This window comes from Trachurus japonicus, chromosome 5 (assembly GCF_045865225.1).
Source record: "Trachurus japonicus isolate A0001 chromosome 5, Traja_1.0".
Classification (NCBI taxonomy): domain Eukaryota; kingdom Metazoa; phylum Chordata; class Actinopteri; order Carangiformes; family Carangidae; genus Trachurus; species Trachurus japonicus.
In genome coordinates, this window is record NC_140911.1 from 23365012 (window position 1) to 23390854 (window position 25843).

At 42.7% G+C, this 25843-nt stretch overlaps 1 protein-coding gene across 2 annotated transcripts in view; it reads right to left on the minus strand.

The window, feature by feature from the left end:
• The window catches only part of rnf123 (ring finger protein 123), a 133169-nt gene that overhangs the window by 75374 nt on the left and 31952 nt on the right, over positions 1–25843 (minus strand). For both annotated transcript variants that reach the window (XM_085776775.1, XM_085776776.1), the window contains exons 26-36: positions 24509–24616; positions 24213–24390; positions 23498–23572; positions 22447–22534; positions 21306–21393; positions 20749–20833; positions 17581–17720; positions 15625–15681; positions 15357–15488; positions 15102–15177; positions 13598–13682 (exon numbers count right to left, since the gene is read on the minus strand). In XM_085776775.1, coding sequence (XP_085632901.1) covers positions 13598–13682; positions 15102–15177; positions 15357–15488; positions 15625–15681; positions 17581–17720; positions 20749–20833; positions 21306–21393; positions 22447–22534; positions 23498–23572; positions 24213–24390; positions 24509–24616 — 1112 coding nt within the window. The remainder of the gene's footprint in view (positions 1–13597; positions 13683–15101; positions 15178–15356; positions 15489–15624; positions 15682–17580; positions 17721–20748; positions 20834–21305; positions 21394–22446; positions 22535–23497; positions 23573–24212; positions 24391–24508; positions 24617–25843) is intronic.

Genomic DNA, 25843 nt, shown 5'->3' on the forward strand with positions numbered 1-25843 from the left:
CAAAGCATTAAATTTTAAAAACACAAACTGGCCTGTTACACGCATTAGTCAGAGTCAACAAAACGAATGAAACTTGGACTTGAAGAAATCCATAGCTCCGCACTGGAGGCCGACTGATGGGTGTTGACGGGCGGAGTGAGGACGAATCACTGGCGGATGTGGAGTTCACTCGTCTGGAGCTCATTTATAACATGTTCAATATAAGAGAGGAGGGAAGAGGAGAGGAGATGCTGCAGGGAAGTGCATCAGTTTAACCAGCAGTGTCTGACAGACAGTGTCAGATGGAGAGAGGAAACACTGGGAGCAGAGGAGGATGGACAGATTCAGTTTGTGTCGGACTGACTGACGGAGGAAAAGAACATGTGACTGACAGAAAAACAAGACAAGACGGATGCCGCTGTCTTCAGGCAACACACAACGCTTCCTATGTAACTGTAACTGTCCATGTGTGTGACAGACACAAGGATGAACACAACACACCTGACCAAACACACACATGTCACAGATCTGGACACACAGTCAACATTGAACTGATGGTTTGACAGACAGACACACAACGACTGACTGACAACATGGCTCTGGATGAGTCTCACTCCTCGCATCTGAAGGTTTCACATGTCTGTAAAGAACTTCAGACACAATACTCATCAGTCAGTGAATCAAGGTTTTGTTTCTACCACTGAAACTCTCTGACAGAGGGTCACAGTAAAAACCCAGCAGGCAGTGCTCCGCATGTGGCAGCTGCCACAGAGCCCACTGATTACAAAGTAATTTCACGTTCAAAAAAAAAAAAAAAGAGCAGCATTTAACACAACTGACCTTGAGTGTTTTTCTCACACTGGACAGTTGATACTGAGAGATCATGTGCTGGAAAGCAGCCAATAGCAAAGACCAGTTTTTTATATGTTCCAGACATTCACCATTTATTAAGTAACAGAACATATAGTTCTTCCACAGATAGTTTATAAACCAACACTGCAATATGATTCATAATGTCTTTAACATGGTTTTTCCACATAAAAAAGTGACTAGAAGCTCATGTATTATAACTTCTTCACTGAGAATTCTGTATGAGGTCTTATGTCGCGCCCTCTACCGCTGCTTGTTCCAGGTTGGCAGGTCATAGAGCAGGAAGTATAACGATGGTTTAACATGAGACTCAGCCTCATGTTGGAGCCTCAGTCAGACCAAAACTCACATGAGGAGTCTGCTGAGACCAGAATCAGAGACTAGCGGGCGGATCAGAACAAGCAGTGCCTGACACACTGTTGGCGCAGTTGTGCTAATGTTTACTCTTACCCTCTGTACTGACAAACTTTAGAGTGTATTTAGCCCCACCCATCTCGAACCCCATAATTGTTTCCTTAGTTGTCTAACATGTCAGTTTGCATGAGACTGCAGGTCCAAGGTGAAAACAATGACTCTTGGTGTTGACTGCTTATATCACTCATGGTGCGTCTGATATCATATAAGATTGGAGATAAATTACACCAGTATTGTATCATTTACAACAACCAGCCCTGTTATCCATGCCCACCAAGACCACCCACACAGTACCACCCAGTTATCCCCTCCATTTACATTTTGCAATCGTGCACGCTGGTAAAATATGCCGACTCCTCACAGTCCAGTACAGTCTATAGTCTGTATATAGCTCAGTGTATGGCCTAGATGTTCTGTATCTGCATTTTTAATGAATGCAGTTGGCGTGCAGATTAAATACAAGGGAAATGTGGACAAAATGAGGCCCCAAGGGGGGAATAACAGGCCATGGAAATCAGTAGAGTTTGCATGTGTGAGATCGTCTTTGTCAGCAGAGCGGAGAATAATAATTCCCTGTGCAGCGCGAGAGCCTGCAGCTAATCAAGTATCAGACGTTCACATATGACCCGCAGGATCACCTCTCTCTCCTGGTTCCAGCGACAGGGGTGGTGCCTTTCACTACAACTCATTACAAGCTGCGCCGGCGCTACTGCAAGAGTCAGCACAGTCTCATGGCTGGTATGGATCTCAGACAGAAACTTTTCAATGAGCGCGATTAATTCAGATATGTAGATGATTATGAATGAGGTGATGTAAGCCAGTGGTGATGCAACACGAGTGCAAGACGAGAGCGACAGGAGTGAAGAGAGTCTGAGCACTGAGCTGTGAGGAGGGGGGTGGGGGTCAGTGATGTGTTGCTGTCAGTAAGAGTCCTAAAGGCAGAACCACGTTTCATCTCCATCCAGCCAACTGACTGACTGACTGACTGACTGACTGACTGACTGACTGACTGACTGGCATTACCATCGCTGATGTGCTCGTCCTTGTCAGCGTTATTAAGCAGCAATTAGATTGACTGAGTCACTTTTGAAGTAGTTAATTATTTAATTTGTAAAATAATCATGCCGCTGGGGGTGATTTAGATTCAACTCACACAACATTTCAAATTCATTTCTGACAGTGATTACACTACAGGACATAGACTTTTATTTTAGTGACACTGCTGATGGTGTCCTCTCTACTGAGGAACTAGAATCGTCTTTGTTTGTATTTTTTATAATTATTCTAATCCTCTGTTATTTATCTTACCACTGGAATATAAAGACGTGGTGACAAACTGCTCAAAGTGTAGAATAATTAAGTACAAATTAAAAATCTTCTGATCTCTAGCTGCTAAATATCCATTTTATCTGTGTTATTATCAGCTTATTCTCAATTATTAGCTGCGCAGGTTCAACCCTTCTGGTAATGAAAACACGGGTTTGGTTAAAACAAAGTTTTAATCAATGATACATGTTTAAAAGGGTGATGTTTTCTGTTTATTGTATGTTTTGCTTTATTGTTTCCAAGTGTTAAAATTCAACAGTTGCAGGTCAGTACCTGAGGTTGTTTAATTAACAGTAGCAAAGCTACATCTGAACGGAAGTATGATTTGGTACTTCAGGTTCGCTATGATTGGTCAATACTTTTTCAAAAATTAAAAAATGTATTCACTGCCTGCTCCTGTGGCATGCAATGCACAGCATTTATATTACATTTTTACATTTACGTATAGACAGATTTTTTTTAAACATGCTGGTGTGGATGTGAATTTTTTTTTTTTGTTAATGGAAGAGGAAAAAACTCAGTTTGCAAAAGTACCCGCGTACATGAGGATTAGGCCTCAGATTCAAAGACGTCCATGGAAACAAAAACTTCTTCCTCATCCTTCTGCCAGACTCAGTGGGACATGGCTACTGGAAAACAATCTTCCCAGCTGAGAGAGATTAGCAGAGAAAGCGATGGTCGCACAGAGCAATAAAACTCGCAGCAGGCCCAGTTCATGTGGTGGAAAAAAAAAAAAAAACAACATCCCCAGAGCCCAGGCCTCTCATGCTCCAAAGCTGCTAAGCTAATTAGCCCCGGTCCCAATCTAATCTGTGGATGGCTGTGAGCTGCTTCTCATGTCTTTCAGCCTGAGGTAATGGACAATAATTAGCACCATTGATTTCCTACAGTGTAGAGGAGGAGGAGGAGGAGGAGGGGGTGGCTGTTAATAGTCCTGATGTGAGCAGACACACGAGAGTGATGGACAGAAGAAATCTACCACAAATAACACTATTAAAATGAATGAGTGAGTCACCACGCAGGCAGAGTGTTAGACTGAGAGACTGCGATGGGGAGAAGATGGAGGGAGGCATCATCGGATGAAAAGAGAGAAGATGGAAGAAGCTGCGGTGAGATTTCTCAACAAACAAATAACAGAAAAGAAACAGCAAACACTGGTTCTCCCTTAAAATGAAGTGAGAAGAGGGAGAGACTGAGTTTGGAGGTGGAGCCGAAATAAACCTATAGCACTGCACCTTCGGAAAAATTCAGCATGTGGAAGGCAATGAAATAGAGGTTGTAATTTAACAACCCTGCAACATCAGTCATAATCCAGGTTTAAGAGACACTTGATCGACAACAAAAAACACAAAAAGTGAAGAGTTCCTTCCATAAATCCATTAAGTCCACACCACCACCCATCTGTCAGCTTCCCTGATGTTCCCGTTTCAGAGTCATGTTGTTAGTATTTATTTCTTCTGGTGACAGACAGAGGCAGAAATGACTGAAGCTGCGTTGCTGCTGTCTTGTCAGAGTCTGGCAGTCTGAATAAACAAACTGCCATGTCAGTGACATTTTCAGAAACAAAGATAAAGGGTCAGGTCAGCAGCGGTTCAGTCATATCATGATGAATATCTTCATGTTCTGTGCCGACAGTGCAGATTTGGTTTCAGCGATGGTAGGAACAGTTTGCAAACAGTAGTATTATTAAGTCTTACTGTCATGCAGATGCTGTGGTGAATCGTTTTGCTTATGCATCTTAAATAGCGGACGGCGTCTTGAATCTTCTGGAAATCTCCAGATCACTCACTTTAATACTGAACCACATGGGGTGTTTTTTGTTCATCTTGCGCTTTACATCTTCAGTGAAACCCATTGAGCTTGTAACTGAGAGTCGCAGACAGACAAGGTAAGAGTGACATGTGTACAATTTCAGCTTTCTGCTTGGATCAGTGCACATTTAATTATGGCTCCTATCATGTGTTTGATTCAAGATTCAATGAGCAGAAAAACAACATACAAACATAAAACACTGACGTAAACAATGGACAGATCACAAATGTTGACAGTCAAAGGCAATAAATAATTGATAAAACTGAACCCACTGTGCTGTTACTAGACCAAGATGGCCAAAGTGCTGTAAGATTAAAGTGTGCTGTGCAATTAACTACCTCCTCCTCTTAGAGTTGAGGAGGGAGACGGCAGTTGGGATAAAGGATTGTTTATATCTGTTGGTTTTGATTGGTGGAAGTCTGTAAAGGGAACCAGAAGGAAGAAGCTCAAATTGTTGGTATAGTGGATGGGAGCTGTCAGACAGGATGGATAATGCTTTATTGTACAACCTTTTGTTGAACATATCCTGCAGGGTTTTCCTGGCCTGTGCCAATTATTTTTCTGCAGACGTTGACCACTCTGAATTGGACCCCGAAGTTTGAACCTGCTTGTGAAGCAGTGTTACCTGCAGCAGAGGGAGGTCAGAGGAGATGACCCATAGTGACCTTTAATTCAGCTTCACCAAGCAAAACTGCATATGAACACTTTGATAATTGTTTACGTACAGTAACGCAAGCAACACCATTATCACAAGATTGATTAATGCTATCATGAATGTTCCTCATGTCGTGCAAGACGAGAACCAATGGGCTTGAAGCTGAGAGCCACAGGCAGGCACACTGACCTGCAGCAGGGAGAATACTCTATGTCCCACCTTTTGCTGTGATACCTCATTTTTTGTGTGACCCAAATCACAACATCAACAAGTGTGTACAGGTGAATGGAGGCTGCTAAGAATCCAGTTGGTTCCTGGAGTGCCACGAAACTGGAGCAGCAGCTCTGATTTATGACACGCACCAACACTCCAACACCCACGAGTGGCCAAAAGCCATTAATGAAGCTGGCTACATGTGAGCCGCACCAGGACATGAAATGAGTTCAGCACACAGCTCAAGGCTGTTTACTCTATGGCCGCTTCCCCATTCAATTCATTAGCATGAGGTACATTATGAGACAAACATGAAAGACACGTAATCAAGTCCACAACTGGAAATGTATATGCATGTCAGAGTGAGAGTGTGGCTGTGAACTGAACGCTGTCCAGTAAAATGTACTGTATATTGGTATTATTCATCACAGTCCATGTGTTCATAAAAATGCTGAAAACTACGAGTCTTTCTGCCTTTCCTTCCTGAGAGAAAGACAAAGAAAAATACAGAGGCAGTGGAATTGGTGGCATGTGCAGATGATGTTGTGGATGGATGGAAGAAGAGAGTGTGAGGAATGAATGAAATGATGAATGGACCTCATAGGGCATGGCAGAAATGCTGCGCTAACTATGCTAAGCTACTTCATGATCCCCTGTCCGATGACGCGTGAGTTAGTCGCCATTGTTGCGATTTAAGATCAGAGAATAAACGCCTAACACCTGCAAAATGTTCATTAACCCTGAGAGGCAAAAGGACAGGATAGCTCAAGTTTAACTGTTCACAGCACAGAGGTGAGGACCATCGGTCTGTGGCCCAATGCTGTCCAAATGAATCAATGTCTCAGAGGAGAAGCTGCTTCAGCAGGTTTTCAGCATCCACAGCCACTAACATCACAACAACCTGGATTTAAATGGTGGTGGATGGGGTTTTTTTTTCTACAGTTTCTGCTGAGAAGGAAACACTTGTTTTAAAGTAAGACAGCTCCCTGTGTTACTGCAACTGGCTCCAAACGTTTGTCAGACTCTGATCAATACACTGCTGATCAGTTTGACATGTGTTTACATCTTCAGCATCCGACACTTGGAAAAGACACTGCTGCTGCTGCTGCTGCTGCTGCTGCTGCTGCTGCTGCTGCTGCTGCTGCTGATGGATCATGTTGTTGTATCCAGTGTGTATCTCACTGCATTAATTTAAAAAAATGGATTTTGTAAGTCTTGGTTATATTATGACGATTTTCACTTTTCACATGATTCAATCCAATACAGAACTATAGAATCTGCAGCAACACAAAACAAACCAGCTGGAAATAATTATAAACAGCGTGAGACTGAAGCATGACGCCAGATAAAGCCAATTGAAGTTGAAACAACTCAAGTGTGAGATTCTTTGCACAGCACATGCTCTTTGCTGGTGTTCCTCTGTAATAACCGTGTCCACTGTCCTTGTGCATTTGCATATCTCCTTGCAGAGTCAGCAGGATGCTATAAAAGCACAGTTTTTAAGGATGAGCACCATTTAAATATCATCAACATAATGCTGATGGATTCTATACTCACTGGTCAATATGTACTACCATTATGTGTGGACACTAATGGGAGCAATAAGGTGCAGGAGAAACTAAAGAAGCATTCATGTTGAAACTAGATCATGGTAGAGAGGTGAGGGGTGATAAGACCACAAAACTGATGTTCACCATGCTTTTATCATTCAGATTCCACAAACGCATGCAGCTGTTTAGCTTAGCTTAGCGACAGGACTGGAAAATCGGAACAAAAAAGCGTAAAGACAACGTTTTGCAATTTAAAGAGATCGGGTATTGGTTTAACATGCACTAGCATGTTCTTCACAGAGCCAGTTATCTGTGGTGAGGTGACTAGCTGCTGGTACCAAGCTGAACACTGAGCTCTCAAAGAGAAGCAGAAGGAGAAGATGCAACTCTGAATATTTAATTATAGAGACAAGGCCTTTCTGAAGATGATAGATGACCTTAAGTGAAACTTCACTTTAAGAGAAGTACAGTGAAACAGAACAGCACAAATTTACATATGAGAAAAACACAACGTGGGCTGAAGAAGCCATTCTCTGGCAGAGGAGGACAGACACTCTTCCAGCTTCAGTGTCAGAGTTTACTGAGAAGCTGCAGGATTATCTGCTCAATATGAAGCCTCACTGATCTGCACCAGGGCCCAGGGCCCAGGGCCCAGAGCAACGTCCCCAGAAGATGTACAAGGACAGCTACATTTACCTGCTGCAGTCATCCTCACCTGTACATGTTCAATAAGCTATGAAAAAACACTTTTGCTATTAGGACTTAGTTTCCGGACTCTTTTGTTAAAGATCCAGAGTTTGCGTTTTGGAGCCCGTCCAGCCCTGCTGTGGAGGACAGTGGACACTAATGCTTTTATTCATTTCAACAATTATATTACTGATTACACTGAAGCCATTAATGGGAGGGGAGCCTTCCTGTGGTGTCCCATCGCTGGACTGACCCCTGACCCTGAACACTCCAAACGCCATCCATCCCAAACCACTTACTAAAGTTACTGCAGGACAGAGTCAGAGAGGAGCCTCGCAAAGTCTTCATCACTGACCACAACATGTATCACATTGTGCTGCTCAAATAAGTCAGTGAGTTCAACATCCAGCCTATGATACTGTAGCATAGTATATGGTTACTGATGGAAAACCCATACAAGACTTGAATCAAGACCAGCAAGTCTCAAGTCAAGTTTCAAGTCAAGATAAACAAGTCCTGAATCAAGACCAACAATTCAAGAATAACATTTCTTGCACCATTAATTGACCATTAATCAAACTTGTTAAATTTGACTAATCAGCTGATCTTCATTTAACTGTGGATGGTGGATGATTTTACAGTCATGACTCATGACTGTAAAGACTAGTGACAGGAGAGGACGTGCACCAACATGAAGCTCGCTGCAGCATATTATCACACATCTCCTGAGCCGTCTGACGAAAGACAAAGATGAGAGTCTGTTAGTGACAGAAACATGGAGATGGAGATGGAGAGAGGGGGGGGGGGGGGTGGAGGAGAGGTGAGACAAGAGGAAGGAAGGAAGCTCGGTTTAACTTTACACCTCATGTGGCTGAACACGCTGGATTAAGACCTCACAACACTCACAACACCCTCAAAATATGTTACACAGATTTGTTGTTTCATTTGTTGCTGAATTTACTTTATTGCTCTAAAAATCCAGGTACTGTCGACTGAAGGGAAATATGAACTTTGGGAGTATAGTTTTTCCGCAAACTTTTTCTGAAAGGTGGTGATATGTTTGACTGCTGGACTAACAAGTCCAAAAATGTTTCCCCTAGTGTTCATGGGAATGAGTCCATGCTGCAGGTTTTGCATCTCTATGCAGGACTTGGCTGAATCTCAGCTGTTGCAAAAATAAATTTTCCAACAATACGATATCACCCAAGATGGTTTCACTGGAATTTGTTTATGCTGAACTGGACTTTGGGACATCCCCCCATTGCCCTTTGCTATTACAGCGCTGTGCTGGCTCTGACCGCTCTACAAACAACTCTTTGTATTTGGTTGTGTGGGGATAAGGAGATGGAGACTTTGTGTGTGTAACCTCCAAGCTGTGGTGAGGAAGCCAACCAGCTTCTGGCTGTGGTTTCATATTTCCTGTAAATGTTGAACTATTGCTTAAAAAAAGATAACCATTTCTCTCCCTTTCATATCTAAGCCAGTGTTATTAGACAGACAGGCCCTCGCTACATAGCCAATCCTCTGCCCTCAGAATAATCTCTCTCAGTTTCAACCTGCGACGATACACATCAACTGAGTCCATGTGTTTGGGTGTTTTGTAGACAAAAGCATCACACGGAAATGAATCAGATGCAGAGAGAGACATGAATCAGACCGATCCTCCTCCTCTCTTTAGACCTGAGCTGTGTGTTTTGACTGCCTGATAATTTGTTGTGAACCAGCAGCTCAGCATATCGGCTGTGGAGATAACAGCTGAAGTGAACTCACTCTGTGTCACAGCAGAAAGATTTCATTGCCTCGTTGCTCACGATGGAAATGTTCACTGCAGCTGCATATTTGTGAAGTATTTTACAAGAGCAGTCAAATCACACAACGCCACGCTGCCATCACAGCGCTCCCTCACCGGGGCTTCAGCTCATTCAAACCTCTTGGGTATTGGGTACATGGTGGCATCCACATGGTAAATGGTGTCTGGTTACATCATGGGCACAAACTGCCACAACCTGCAGCATCACGACCTCTTTCCTAAGAGCCGATAGGTGACGCATCCAACCCTCCTACACAACCACAGGGAGCAGATGCATAAAAGTCTGATTTACAAAAAACGGTGAGAAACAGATGCATCATTTCCCTCAGATTTCTACAGCTGCGTGAGCATCTGCGTCTGTTGTATAGATCTTATTTCAGTCATTATGGAATACAGGAGCCTGCATATCAAATGTGCGGTACCCCAGTGGCTCAATAAGATTGAGTGAAGGTTTGATTCTGGCCCAGGCCCTTTGCTGCAGGTCGGTAGAAATGCCAAAGTTTCTTAACGTGACTGTGTTGAGCTTTTGTTCTCTGTGTAAAAGTTACCTGAAAGGCAGCTGAGCTCTGTCACCTGACAGCTTTGTATCTGAGCTGGGTGACTGAGGTATTAATGAGTTTTAAAGCTGAGTTATCATCTAATGATCCAAGTATCTGCTATCCTGAGGTCTCTTCTCCCCCTGTGTGTTTACTTATGGATTTGAACTGCTCTGTGCCAGCGAGGATGTACAGTACTCGCACACAACATCCAACCTATCCTACTATTACAACAGCACAATCCAGCAGAGTATACTCTATGTTATATAAATCCATTTCCCAGTGCTGGAAGATGCTGTTGATAAAACACAGGCTGTGACCGGTCACACTCATTAATCTGTGACTCCACTGGGACGTCCAGGATGAGCCCAACTGAAGACGCTTTCAAAGAAGATAAGGGGCAGAATCATAAAATGCTGAGCCACACACACATGAATAAACGGGAACCAGTAGAGACAATCAATCAATTTCCTGCTGCAGAACGACGGGTGAATACTAAAAGATGCGTCAGCTAATGATTCGTGATAACAGGAGCCGAGCAACTGATGGAGTCAACAAACAGGCCGACCAACAGCAGATTAACTGTAACTGTAAGCACAACAAACACTTGATAAAATGCTGCCAGTACTAGGAATCCTGTTGAGAGGGTCAAGAGGGGGAAAATATTGTGTTGTAAATATTGAATGTGCACACAGATGCACCCCCCTCCCCACTCACAGCACAGCTGCTGCCATGAACCTGGATTTATCTTCATCCTGTCAGACAATATCCTGATTATGAAATAATGATTTTATCTGCAGCTCAGCAGCAAAGAGATTGGACAGTGATAGATTTGATCCTGGTTCAATGAGAAATGCAGAGGAGCACAACTATATGCTCAATTACAGTATTTACATTGACTCATTTGGCAGATGCTTTTATCCAAGGGGAAACTACAACGTTTGGAAGCAGTAGGACACTCGGTTTGGCTTGAGTACTAAGACCTACATTTATCAATATGTGAAATCAGATTTAAAATAACACACACACATAAAGTGATGTATGAGGTCATTATGGAAGAACCAATAACTGCGGTTCTGAGTATGGCTGCCTGCAACAGAGTCCCATCTTTAAAATGTCCAGCTTTACAGCAGAAAAAACATGTTTATAGTCTGGTAGAAAAACAGATTTACTTTCTTCAGCTAATTTCCTCTTTTTTGACGACTGCACAGTTCACTCGTTTCATTAAAGCAGAAGTAAGCGGAATGTTTGTGTTAATATAGGTCTTAAATAGTTATATCTTCCGACAGCAATCACTTAGACCCGTGTTTCAGACCAAACACTCTATATCTCAGTCACTCTGCTCTGCTGTAAGCCGAGGAGAAAACTTTCCTTGTATCCTACAACCTTTATCCAATGAGGAGAGAGAACGGCATAAAGGGGCGGTCCTCTCTGTGTGTGCGGCCAAGGGATGCGCGTGCATGTGGTGACGTAGGGACGAGGGCGGGGACTGCTGACTCCATCTGCTGACAGGAAGTTAGCCAAAACGATCGCTTACTTCTGCTTTACGTTGTGACTGTTTTGAGTGACAAGTGGGTAAGCCAATGTTTGCCATGCAGACAGCATGCATTGAGATCTCGCCTCCACACACGCCCCTTCCTCAGGATGATGCAGCCAGCAGATGTTTGTTCCACAGAACGAGATGAGCCGGAGCCAAGGGAAGAGTTTCACTCTCAGCCAGTCGCTGCTTTTCTTTGGCACCAGTCGCAGCTTTTATCATCTGCTAATTGAATTTCCTCCATGCTGCAGCCCATCAACACCCCGTGATTTGCCCCACTGTGGCCTCGTGTGTGTGTGTGTGTGTGTGTGTGTGTGTGTGTTAGAGAGTGAGGAAAATTTTGACTTGAGATCTGAGGGTGTCACTTTTAGTAAGATCTGGTTTCATCAGTGATTTAAAAACCAGCACAATTAAGATACAGCCCACAGCGGGCAATACTGACGGTGATAATTACATGATTAAAAAAAAATCTCACAACTATGTGGATCCATAATTCATATGAAAAGTTTCTCATTGATGCATAAGTGCAACAAAAAAAAAGAGAATAAAAACACGAGGGAACAGTGATGGAGAAGAAATCTGGGATTAACAAGGATATAAAAACCTGATATGTGAGTGTGAGTTACACTGCAGGGTTGATGAGTTGGTTCTGTGGAAATGAACAATACTGAGTTTGCATTAACTGGGGTAAAGGGAAAACTAGAAATAAAGACCTGGCTCGAACTGTGCCTGAGGTAAATAAGGGCTCCAGTCATTGTCTGAGGATTTACTGAGTGTGTGAGTCTCCCTATAGAAACAAGGAGGGAATCCAGAACGTCTCTTCTGCCTCTGAAGCAGTGAAATGAGGGTAAAATGTTATTCTACAGAGATTAAAACTCCTCTGTGTTTGGATGAAACCCAATTATCCAGTTAACCACGGAGACAAACACCCTTCAGCCACATCAGGACACTTTAATCCACAAAATGCAGCACATACACACTGACTGTAAAGTACGGGTGGCCTGAAGGGACACTTTCCCTTAACACAGTTTAACGCAGCTGATTTCTCCCCTCCACCAATTCATGCTGATCCCAGAACCGTCCATGGATCCTCGACCGTGTCGTTTGGCTTGAGCGTTATTGAGAGGTAATGAGTTTGGATTTGCCTTCACAGCCGTGTCACTGGAGGAGCGGCTATGTTAATTAAAGCTCAATCAAATGTTGATGAAAAGCCCAGAGCAGCGGCTCCGTGACAGTCACGGATGACGCACAGGACCAGAGATGTGTTTCTCTAATTAGAACATTTTCAGAGCGACTGCTGAGTCCTCACACATCTGCACAGAGACCCTCATTTCTGCAGAGCAGAACATGCAGAGAATCTGGGTCTAGAAACCAAAACCCAATGGCATGCGCTTTGTTTTTGTTTGTTTGAATATTAAATGTGGGGTAATCATTTTACAGTGCATGTGCAGAGCTGCACACAGAGGGAAAAACTATTTGATTCACATGGAAGTCTCAATTCTAAGCTTTTGTTTCCACATATTGATTGACAAACATTACTGTTAATATTCCTGTGTTTTTTGTTTTGTTTTTCATAAGGCACATTTCCTCTGGTGCAATAATTCAATTTAAAAAGAGAGAGAAAAAAACATACTACACAGTTGTAGAGTTATGACAACCCTGACAACCTCCTGTTCCCTCATGACTGCATGTGCAACAGAAAATTTGTTTAACTCTGAAACAGTTTTACTCAGAAACAGTCTGGTCAGGACTTTTGAACTGTTGTCTGAACTCTTTGTAGGTCGCTAGAGTAAAAGTTGTTTTATTTTGAAGACTCTGTGCACAAACCAGACAGTGAACACAACACAGACTGTTCAGAGATTATCTTCAAAGAGGAAGGTGAAATATTATGTAACACACTGAACACCATTGTTCAGGGACCAGCTTCAGCAGAGTTGAGCTGAACTGAATGGCAGTGCAAACAGAACGGGCCGCCGCCGACAACACACACACACACACACGGTCTCTCAGACTCTTTCTCTGTCTGTGTTTTGTTTTCTATTCAGTAATGTTGTGATTCACAGGACTAAAGGCACAAGGAAACAGTTCTGCACACAGCAAAAAGCAGTCAGAGTGAAGCTGGTGCCATTCCATAACTAGAAAAGGTCCAGTTGACTACCAGACAGGCTCAGGTGCATTATGGGTAAGAAAAAGCCAGCTCAGACTCACCCCTGTCTCTCTCCGTCCACCAGGATTCGTACCAGGATCCCTGTAACAGCAACTAGGATGGGGTAGTGGTCGACACTTTCCAGACCTGGAACACAAACACATTAGTTTTAATATTGACTCAGAAAGATTCATCTCACTGCACTGATGACAGCAGTGGTCTCACTGCAGCTATTGCCATCTGTAAATACGCTATTAGTCAGTCCTTTCAAAGTCAGACTATCTTGAAATGCTGTAATGTGAGGAATAATATATAAACTTGTTAACTGGTTTGATTTTTGGAAGGACTGAACTCTCTCTTAAGTCTATTAGAGGGAAATCCAGGGTATCTTTACAAAATGTCAAACTTCTATTACAGTTTCCTATGTTCAGATCTTTTTACTTTAAATAGAGTTTTGCTGGCTGTTTCACAGTGTTTCATAGCTGTTTTAAAAAGTTTCAGGACTATATGTTAGGCTAAGCTTGCTGTCTCCCAACGTTTCAAGTCTATACGCTACGCTAAACTACATAGCTATTTCCACTCTTTATGCTGAGCTAAGATAGCTCTTTCCTGCTGTTTCAGCTAAACTATGCTAGTCGCTTCAGGGGGGGTTTTCTGACCTAACAAGCCGTTTCCTTCTGTTTCAAGTCAATACATTAAGCTCCACTAGTTGTTTTTTTCATGCTGCTCCAGTTAAAATGACTCAGCTAAAAACCTTCAGATGTGAGGTGTTATCCTACACATCTCTGACAAACACAGTCACAGTATAAATGATCATGTCCTTGTCAGAGACATGGAACACAAGATACTTCAGGATATTTCCACCTCTTAATCCTCACTCCATCATCTTCACCGCCAGACTACATGACAAATCGAACAGTTATTAATCTCTCCCCCTGCTCAGAGTCTCTCTCAGTTCCCTGCTGCTGACAGAAATTACTTTTTCACATGCTCCAATAAACCCCGGCCTCCCAAATAGAGCTGGAGCAGCTGAACTTCAGAGGAGTTATTACTGTCCTGTTAGCCCACCTACAGAGTAGGTTGCTGCTCCACAAATGGATTCACATGTTCCACAAATGGATTCACATGTTAAGACAATGTATTTTTTTATATCTTCACATAAATATATGCATATGTGTAGCTCTTAACTCAGATTACATTTTGTGGCAATAGATTCAGAATACCCCACTAATTATAAACATAATTAGTTAATTAGTTATTTATAAACATAATTAGTTAATTAGTTAACAATAAACATAATTAGTTAATTCCAATGAATTAGCAATTGTAGTCCGCGGTGAACTGAGCATACAAAAATGTGGGGGTAAACAACTCAAACTTAATATTTGAAATGTGTTTCCTCTAATTTGGGCCAAATTATGTTTTCTGAAAGAAACTTTCCAGGCAGAGAAATTAAGTGTTAATGGCCTTACAAAACTATAACTTCAAGTGTGTGTGTGTGTGTGTGTGTGTGTGTGTGTGTGTGTGTGTGTGTGTGTGTGTGTGTGTGTGTGTGTGTGTGTGTACCTGGTAGTCTTAAGTTGACGACACGATCAAACAGGTTCTTCTCCGCTGTGACTCTGTTTAACACCTGGTTCAACAACTGAGGAGGAAGATGCATCAAATATTAATATGTTTGTCAGCACCAAAGATAACACTCTCTCTCTCTCTTTCGCTCTCTCTCTCACACATACTTTTCCATCATGGCCTAGACTAACCCCACCAGTGAACCCTGAACCCACTCCACCCATCACATGTATGCGTCTCCTGGTTTTGGATCACCTGAGCCAGTCGTCTGAGGAGCAGCTCCGCAGAGGGCCGGGTCCAGTCCAGGAAGATCTCAGGTACCAGAGTGACCGTCATCTCCAGCACCCGCAGCAGGCTGACGGACAGGTCGAAGCAGGTCGCACACACCTTGAAGATATTCATCCAACACAATGAGTGAATCGGGGAGAAGCAGGGGGAACACGCACCGACATGTACACCTGATACACACCGATCGGCTGTAGATAGCTTTACTGTAAGAAAAGGGATTTCTGTGTTTGTTTACCTTTAGCTGACGTGTGTCTACGAAGTTTCTCTCTGGACGCTCTGCAGCCTGCTGGATCTGACAGAGAAACAGGGGGGAGGAGGGACATCATTACAGCCAGCACATGTCATCACTGAAGTAAAATGACTGTGACATGCAGTTAAAAGTTAAAACAGCCTGATCTCTGTCCATATATGACGTCATCAACACAGCTTTCCATCAAGAAAACTTTGATAGTCATGATTGGTGACCAACAACAAGTCAAGTTTTTTCCTCTAACTCCATCATCAGGTTTAACTTGCCCAATACCTTGGCTTAGCTTGTTAGCATGCTAACATTTCACATCATCCAGTGGCAGTGTCATAAGAGCTGCAGGCGTCATGTCATAAACCAAAGTATTGGACAAGTTAAACCTGATGATGGAGTTAGAGGAAAAGCCGGAGGATCAGCAGAATCATTATTACAGTTCATTTGCACCACATTTCAACAGAAGTCAAGTGACCACAGATGTTTCAGTCAGGACCAAAGTGGAGGAGTGTCACACAGACACATTAACATCCCATTAAAACATAAACAGCAAAGATGAGCTAATGCTAAACTCAGACTTCCTCTCTGAGCAGTTTACGCGTGAAGAGAAACCCATTGCGTCTGTGAGGGAACAACAATCAGGCTGCTGCGCTGTAAATAACAGATAATCTCACAGGAATATGATCAATTAGAAAACAGTGCTGAGAGGTTGGATGATTCACATGAGTCTCAGTGAGGATTTATCTGAAAGCCAAAATAATCGTATTAGAGGGAAACAAAGAGCACTTCTTACACTGCTTTCACAAATGGGCTTGATCCTGCATCTTACTCTGATACCAGCCAGTCAGGTTGACTTAAAAGGACCATCCCACTGGATTCGGCCCAGCCAGGCTCACATTCCTGCCAAACGTCTCCTTGTGTGGATGTGTTGGTGTCAGTTACTAACGCAGGTTTCATCTCATTTTAGTGTGATTTCAAAACAAACTCAATGAGAAACTTTCTAACTTTTTCAAATAAAATCTACTTTAAACCGAATCATCATCAAAATGACAGCATGGTTGTGCATATATATATGTATATATACGTATATGTCCCTCTATCAAGAGCGGTGTTGCTATATGTTACCTATCAAATATAAACATCCTCTGGATAAATTAAGATATAAGTTTACATACTTTGAGAATATCTATGTTACGATTCTTCATATGGTATAAGATGTTACGACCATATGTGAACAATATATTAAATAAAACATGCATTTACTGTATGTATGGAAGTTTGTTAAAATAGCAGACATAAAAATTATATAACGTTATATACTGACACTGTAAATTTCCATTCATTTTTACCTATTCTGGGAAACTAGTCTCACACTCACACACAGAACCAGCTATTTACACTGATCAGGCATAACATTATGACCACCTGCCTAATATTGTGTTGGTCCCTTTTGCTGCCAAATGAGCAACAAACTGCGATGCACTGTGTGTTCCGACACCTTTTTATCAGAAGCAGCATGAAGTTCTTCACCAGTTTGAGCAACAGTAGCTCGTCTGTTGAATCGGATCACACGGGCCAGCCGCCCTCACTCCCCACGTGTATCAATGAGCCTTGGCCACCGTGACCCTGTGGCCGTTCACCACTGTTCCTTCATTGGACCACTCACTGATTACTGCAGAGCGGGAACACCACACAAGAGCAGTTTTTGAGATGCTACTCTGACCCAGTCGTCTAGCCATCACACCAACTAACAGGTGCCATGCTGAACTGTTATTCAGTGTTACTCACCTCAACTGTCAGTGGTCATAAATGTTATACCTGATTTGTGTTTGTACCATGTGTCTACATTATAAACAAACATAGGCCAACAGAAACATGTATATTTTTATGGGTTAGATACATACTGTATGTGTAAACATATAACACTTCACCATGAGGTTTCTGTCTTACCTCCTGGATCATGCCAATGAACTCAGAGAAGGCCCAGTTCAGCTGGTTCAGGACACTGTTGAGGAACGAGGCGGCCATGTCTTTGTCCATACTCAGCAGCTGCGCCATGTGTCTCTGAAGCAGCAGCGAAGGACACGGCTCTAAACCAACCAGAGGAGAGGAAACGGGTCAGCACAGAGCAGAGACTTTTATTTGAACAGCATGTCCATCATTCCTCAGAGGAGCGGAAGGTCTGGTTTTACCCTCACACCAAAAGACGGACTGGGCTCTGGGTTCAAAGTCTAATCAGAGGTGAGGACGCAGGAGGGGACGAAGCAGGTGAATACAGACAGAGGAGCAGACTTAAAGTGGACTTATAACTGAGGAGAGAATCGCTCCTGGCCGGCTGCTAAAAACAAGGTGAATGGGAAGTCAGAAGAAAACTAGAGAGATGAGACGGTTCAGAGGAGAGATGAGATGGGAGCAGGCAGGAAGGACAGGGTAGATGGAAACAGAAGAAGTGATCACAGAGGATGAGGACAAACAGAAGATGGAGGAGGAAACACCCTCCTCATCCTCCTCCTCAAATCAACACATCAGCTCTGAAGCATCAAAGACCTGAAAGACACACAGAGGTCAGACTGCTGTAGGCAGGAGGACATGGCCAAGCACTACAGTCTCTACCCTGCTCTGCACTTTTTTTTATCTATCCACTGGTTTCTAACACTTCTATTAAACAGTGTTGATTCTTCTGACGCACTGCACCTGTTCCACTGTTACACAGGAGACTCGTTTCAATTTAATGTATCAATTATTCAGGAAGAGGAACATGAAAGTAACTGCAACTGTTAAAAGAAGTGAGAGGTGTTTCATTAAGTTGGTCTTTATTAAGGTTCCTCGACTAAGAGGAAACCGAGATTAACAAAATGATAGTTTGTAAAAGTAGTCAAATATTTAAATCGCTCCGACATGCGTCAAGTGTCTCCTGTGACTGACTAGATCGTGTCTGACGTCAGCAGATCCTGAGTCACTGATGCTGCTGCTGTTAACTGCTGTTTAACCACGTCATATGCAGGTAGATAGTAAGTTTGTCCCATTCCCAACTCAGAAGTCGTGACCTTCTACAATGTAAAAAACACCATATTCTGACTGTGTTACATCGTTCATGTGACCGTCACCAACTCCACCTCCACTTTACAGAGTAGATGTGTCACAGCTCTTGTCAATCAGATTTATTTGTCTTTTTAATATTGTTCATAAAGTACAAATTATGTGTTTTTCACTTGTGCACATGACTGAGATTTAGCAGGTAAAATCAGAGATAAAGAGATGACACAGTCACCGCTGTCTGTCATCATGTCTTCTTCTTTAAACAGACTCTGCCCTGCTCCTAATAAGAAGCCCCCTCATTATGTCACCTTGGCTTGTTTACACTGAACCAAACAGGCAGAACAATAAACCCCCCCTCCATCTATGTTTGTACCATTAACACAGAGCATCAGTGTGGAATAAAGGCAGAGCATTCCTGCCCCGACCAGGCTGTGTAGAAGGGGATGGGTGTTGTTAAAGTGCATGTCTGTATGCGTCATTCCACCACCTCACCATAATAACTCATTACTCTTTACTCATTACTGACTGGAACCAGAGGGAGGGGGATATGGATGAGAGCTACGCGGCCACGGCACACAAAACAAAACAATCACAATGTCTGCTGATAATGGGAAGTCACATAATCACATCCACCGCACTGAATTTCTCCTGGGAAAAAAGTTCGGGTTTCACTGCAGCGTCTACTTCATCAGACCGAGCAGCTTCAGGTGGGAGCGTGCACTCAAACAACAATCACAAAAAAGGTCACGGCAGAAATGAATATAACTGAATCGACAGTGGGAGTGGTGGAATAAAGAACTTACTTTGGAAACTAGCAATGGACAGATCTCCTGAAAGGCATGCAGATGAGAAGGCACATAGATCAAAGTCAATTATCATGCAGGAGAGAAGAAGAAGAAGAAGATGATGATGATGCAGGGAAAAAAAGAAACAGGAGGATAATGACAAAGCAAAAACATGGTTAACACCACATTCAATTATTAAAGGAACATGACAACAAGCTGAGTGGAAGAGGTGAGTGGGGGGGATTGTCCATATTACCACTGGGGTTACAACACACACTGTATTAATAATGTATTCATGTATCTGTGAAGAAAAAGGTCAAACTGAAGACAACATTCATTCGTATTTGTATGTTCAGACTGTGATGATGCAGCTGTGCAGCGTGATGTTCGATGCAGGATCATGTTGTTGGTTTCATGTTTCCATGTGTCAACTCAATAACTAATGAGCTGTAGTCACTGAATGAACCTGACGTACATACACAGTCATACCTGCTGTGATTAGAAAACACCTGGCAGTGATGGAAGTTAGTGTTGTGTGTGTGTGTGTGTGCGTGAGCATGCGTGTGTGTCTCCATCTCCCTCCTGCTTCCTAAAATAAACTGCTGGTCTCCGTCAGTACAAAAAGCGTCCATGACACCTTCACTGATTCACATCTTGAGAAGAAACGTTGTTTGCCTTCATGTCATTTGAAACCATTTCATGTTAGCTGACACACATGCACGCACACACACACACACACACACACACATTGATGATTAAAGCCGTAAATCAAACAGTGATGTAGTAAAAATAAAGCTGCTGTCGACTTGCAGTCATGGCCTCAATTTATTTATGGAAATTCATGAGGGAAAATCAGGACATTGATCTGAACCAGGAACACTCTAAAAAAAATTAACACTGTTTTTTTTTTTTCCAAAGACAAACAACAAGAGAGATGCGGATGAACAGAAAGAAAAAAACATGAGGGGCAAAACAAAGAAACAAAGAGCATGAGAGAGTGAGAGGGAGAGAACACACTGAAGATTATTGATTCAATCGTTTCATCTTAATTCTACAGAACGAGTGGAAAAGCTCCAGAATCACAAGAGGCACAGGCCAGAGACACTGAGACAAAGGCTGAGAAAGACCGACTGAGAGACAGCCGAGCCTCCCTGCTGTCCACAAAGAGAACAACAGAGAGAGAGACAGAGAGAGACAGAGAGAGAGAGAGAGAGAGAGAGAGAGAGAGAGAGGAGGGAGAGAAATAGAAAGACAGTGACAGACTGAGAGAGAAGAGACAGAAACAAACACCTACTCTGAAGACTGGGCAGGTTGGCGTCCTCAGGTTTCGTCTTGAGGAGGTGAGGCAGGCGAGTGTATCTGTAGCCAAAGCCACAGCCCTGAAACACAGAGTACACTGCTCAGGCATCTGTAACAGTGATACACATCAACACTGGTAGATGGTGTCACTGTGTGTGTCGTTTTATTTCACATAGACAGGTTTGAACAGTTGAACAGTGTCAAAGCAGGGGTACAGTTCACCAGTTAACCCCGTATGTTGCCTCAAAGCAATGATGTTCTAGGTTCAATCCATGGCCCTTGAGTCTGCCTGTTCTCCCTGTATTCACATGGGACAACGCGCACATTTGCGACTCTTTAAGTGCACGTATGTGTGGAAAACCTGTGATAGACTGGTGGCCTGTCCTGGTGAACCCCGCCCTCGCCCTGTGTCAGCTGGGATTGTCTGTAGCTAATGGATGAGTAAATGGAAAACTGTCTGTTGTGGGATTTGACAGCTGTCTGTGCTACTGGTTGGTGCATTCAGTGTGTGTGTGTGTGTGTGTGTGTGTGTGTGTGTGTGTGTGTGCTCACCCTCCAGAGTCTGACCAGGATCCAGTTGGTCTGAGCCCAGGGTCTCTGCTCATAGGGAGCCAGGAGATTCCTCATCATGGCAACGCGTCTGAAATCACAGCAGAGAGCAGAGCTCAGGGAACATGAACACGGGAACATGTGACACATGGTTTGTTGGCTTCAAGACGGCTTGGAAACTGACCAAAAGGAAAATAACAAGTTTTTCCTCTTTATATCAGTTTCACCACCAATGACGACTTTTCCGAACCATTTTGTTTTATTAGCTTTTTACTTATTTCTTAATTTTCTTTTCTTTCACACACACTGGAGATCATACCCCAATGGGACAGAAAACACTTTGAGTGGAGAAAAAGCAAGAGTAAAAACTTTGGACTAAATCTAATGACAAAGTGTAAGAATATTGGGCAAAGAAGCGAACGGTGTGAGTTAAGCACATGAGATTGGTGATGTTATGAGAGGGACTGGCAGCCTTAAAAGGAAACATCTGTTTATTTCTGAAACATCTGGTCTCACATGTCTCATCAACACAGATTCTAATTACATTAACTGTGTTTGCGATGTGAGCTTGAGACAACCAGGAGGCCGATAAAGCCGAACCATCTGTCTGACTGCCTGGGCGTGTTTCAGGTGGATGTGATACAGGTGGACTCATTAGTTTTAGTGGAGATCCTGATTGTTTTCATTCATGAGAAAACACTTAGCTTAAGAAAAGGCCAAAAGGTTTCATTATTAAAAACTTGTTGGTTTTGTTGAGAGAGCCAGTTTTTCTTTAATAAACTTCACTTTTCTCACATGGGCCTCGATCTGAGGTTGATGATGATGCAGATGTTGTGGAGGCAGCATCATTATAACACCATTGATTCTCTGAAATCCCAGCACTGAACTGTGCCGGCTGAGCTCTCCATCACTCTCAGAGTAATGAGCTGCTGTCATAGTAAATCAGGAGTTAAACACATGCAGAAAGAGGCTGTAAATTCATTGAGAAGCCTTGGTGCACATTTGCGTTTTCTGACTAAATCTGTTCATTCGTGATTCCAAGTTCTTGAACCAGCAGCTGATCTAAAACCTTTGACACTGACCTGAAATAACTAGCATCAGTGGTTTTCATTTGGAAAGAAGAAAAGCAAATAAAAGCACTCACTGTTCCTCGGGGATCCTCTCCACTGCCCTGAGGGATTGTGGGTAGCAGACGTAGCTGGCCAGGGCCTGCATCAGAGAGTCTTTGATATCTGAGAGGAAGAGAAATACACAACACTCAGAGTCAGACCCATTCAACACTTTTTGACTGTAAGACTGAAACCATCACATACAGGACAGATCCCAGTGATGCATTCAAATATGCTTGGATAGATAAATAATGATAATAGAAATACACCATTGGTAGCAGTAATGCTTCTGGTCACGATCACACTAAAACCAATACCTGTGGTTCATACTCGTCTACAGCTCAAAGTGCTGGTCTGTAACAGGCACCAACTAATCTACATGCAGGCCATGTGAAACTTTTAGCTTTTAGTTTATTAAGTGTGAGACTGATATCGCAAAGTCATCAACAATGTGTAACAAAGATGACTGATATCGACAGATGACTGGCTGATCTCACTTACAGATGATCAGTATAAATATCAGTGGCTTAAAAACCCAAACAATAAAAATGACAATGAAAAGTTTTGAGGGTTTTTTGGTAGCAGACTTTTCAAAAGACCCTAAACCTAGGTGGCACAAGAGAAAACACAGTTCTAACTGGAGGAGGGGGACAGATCCTGCTTGAAAACACTGAAAAATGACCAGCAGCTTGTTTCCATCTGTGGTTTTAGTGAACGCAGCACTAATGCTGACGAGGTAGATGCAATATTAGATTTATATCACACTATAAACATGTGTACTACTACTCTCTTTCAATTTAATAATGCATTCTTTCTCTCTCTCTCTCTCTCATATATATATATATATATATATATATATATATATATATATATACATATATATATATATTATACTATCTACTGTAATACATATCTTATTTCATCATAGCTTAGAAAAAGATTTAACTGAGGGGAGAGAGAGGAGTGAGGTGATTTAATGTGATCGTTATCTGCATGTGCATATACTGTATACGTATATACAGTGTGTGTGTGTGTGTGTGTGTGTGTGTGTGTGTGTGTGTGTGTGTGTGTGTGTGTGTTTGTCACCTGTTCCAACTATGCGTGGATCTGCAAAGTGCTTAGCAAGGATAGCAGCTAGTTGAGTCAATGTTTCTTCGTAGCCTGAAGGGATGAAAGAAAAAAGTGTTGACACATGTGGAAGAAGTTCTGCTTACGGAGAGAAAACACGTTCATCACTCTGATCTTCAGCTGACAGCGAACATCAGCTTCAACCTGGACCCCACTTGAGCGCACACTGAAGAGCTGACACAACACACTGTCTGTGACACACGGGCGATGATGAAGTGGACTCGTCGGTGTGTATGTGCATGTGCATGTGTGTGTGTGTGTGTGTGTTCATGAATCTGTGACAGCTGCTGTAAAGTGCTGCTCTGCTGCTGTTGTTGTTGTTTTCATTTCCTGGTTCAGACGCTGCCGTGAGTTTTGTCTCTGATGTGTAACTGACGTTAGCCCTGTGTCTAATTAGTGCCAACATGGAGCCTCAGTTATCAGTTAATTATGAACCCCAGTTAGTCAGTCTGTAAATGTTCTAACTGTACTAAATATGCATTGATTTAATCACAGGATGTAGTTTATGACCAGGAATGTATGTTTCCATAGCAATCTACAATATGCCAGATGGATTAATTGTTCCAGTGGTTCCTATGATGATTCTATTTACATTAACTTCCTGTTTTCCTTCATACAGATGTGTTTCCTTTTGCTTATGACAGACACAAACAACATGACCTGTGTTCTTTACCTGGCAGTTCCTCCATGCTGTTTGCGGGGCTGAAGTAGTTCTTGAGGGCGCTGTACGCATTCATGGCGACATTGAGGTAGAACTCGGGAGCGAAGGCGAACAAGGAGCCGGTGTTGTCGGCGTGTTCGATGGTGCGAATGCAAACGCACAGCAGCCAGTACACATCCAACATCTTCTCCTGCATGGACGGACCACACACAGATGGAGGGGAGTGAGACAAATCGCTGGACACATTACAGACGACAAGGACCAACGAGCCAAACACCAAAAGAATTGCACAGGCAGAGCCGGATCACCTTGGAGTAGATGGTGGCGTTGATCCAGGCCAGTCTCCTGCTGAGGTGGTTCAGCTTCTCTGCAAACACCTTCTGGCTTTTCTGGAGCTCGTCCAGGATGTCGTCTCTCTGCAGGAAGGAAACAACAAGCAGGAAGACGTTTACTCAGCCTGTCACAGATTACTGTCAGGGTGCAATTTCCCAGTTTAACAGGGTTTATATTAGGGCTGGGACGATATGCTTTTCTCCCGATTCGATTCTTCTATGATTTTTTGGATGCCGATTCGTTTTAAATTGCAATTCTACGATATTGCAGATTTTCTCGATTTTTAGTCTACATTTTTAACACCAGTGAAACAGTTGAATGATTATGATTGTCTACAGACTATTCCAGGAACCATATTTCCCCAAAAAATACACATCACATGTAAGTCAGTTTTTAAGATTTATTCAGCAGTAATATATTTCTCTCTTTTCAAAAGCCTGGACTGCATAAAAGAGGCAAAAATAAAAGAGTATAGAAAAAACAGGCTTCTGAAACCTTTCTGACAAAATGAGATATAGACTGAGATAAACTGCTACATTTTAACATTTATCTGCACACAAATACTGTAGGAGCCTAGAAATTAACATACTCCATTATAAAGTGAACTTAAACCCTTTTCAAAACCTAAACTCTCTGTATGTAAAAAAAAAAAAGGTGAACAAATGCACATTGCAAAATATATATTTTAAAAAAAACCCTCCCACCCCTAGTTTATAGTAAGAGAACACCTGTGCCCGAATCCCACCAGGGCAGAGACACTAATAGAGAGATGATGTTAAGCCGCGTACTTGTGTGTGTGTTTGTGTTACTGCAGCTGCTGTGAAGAAAAGCAGGAGTTTACCCAGAGAAACAGATGAAGCCATGTGGAAAATATTGTGTTTGGGAAGAAACTTTCATCTTTTTGATGCTGAACTGTTAGTGTGGGGGTACAAAATAATCTCTGACCTCATGTTGTTAGACAGCGGCTCAACGTTTAGCTTCTATTATGTTGCAGTGTTCAGATGGAGCCACTACTATCCTCCGTAACTAGGGAAACCAAGGTCTTATAGATAGGGAGGATGGGAAAAATAACAGGTGACAACAAGGGATCAACAGGGTCTTGACACATGCAGGTTAAGACTATACAGTAGCTTGTCCTCATGCTGGCTCTGTCCTGATCATCATCTTCTCCTTGGCCTCCTTCACCTTAGCTTACAATACAAGCATCTACCTGAGACACCACAACTCCCGCTGTGCACCTCAGGTCCCGTTCAGACCCGTTATTAACCACCGTCCTCAACAATCAGCTCTGAGTTTGTCTGTTCACACAT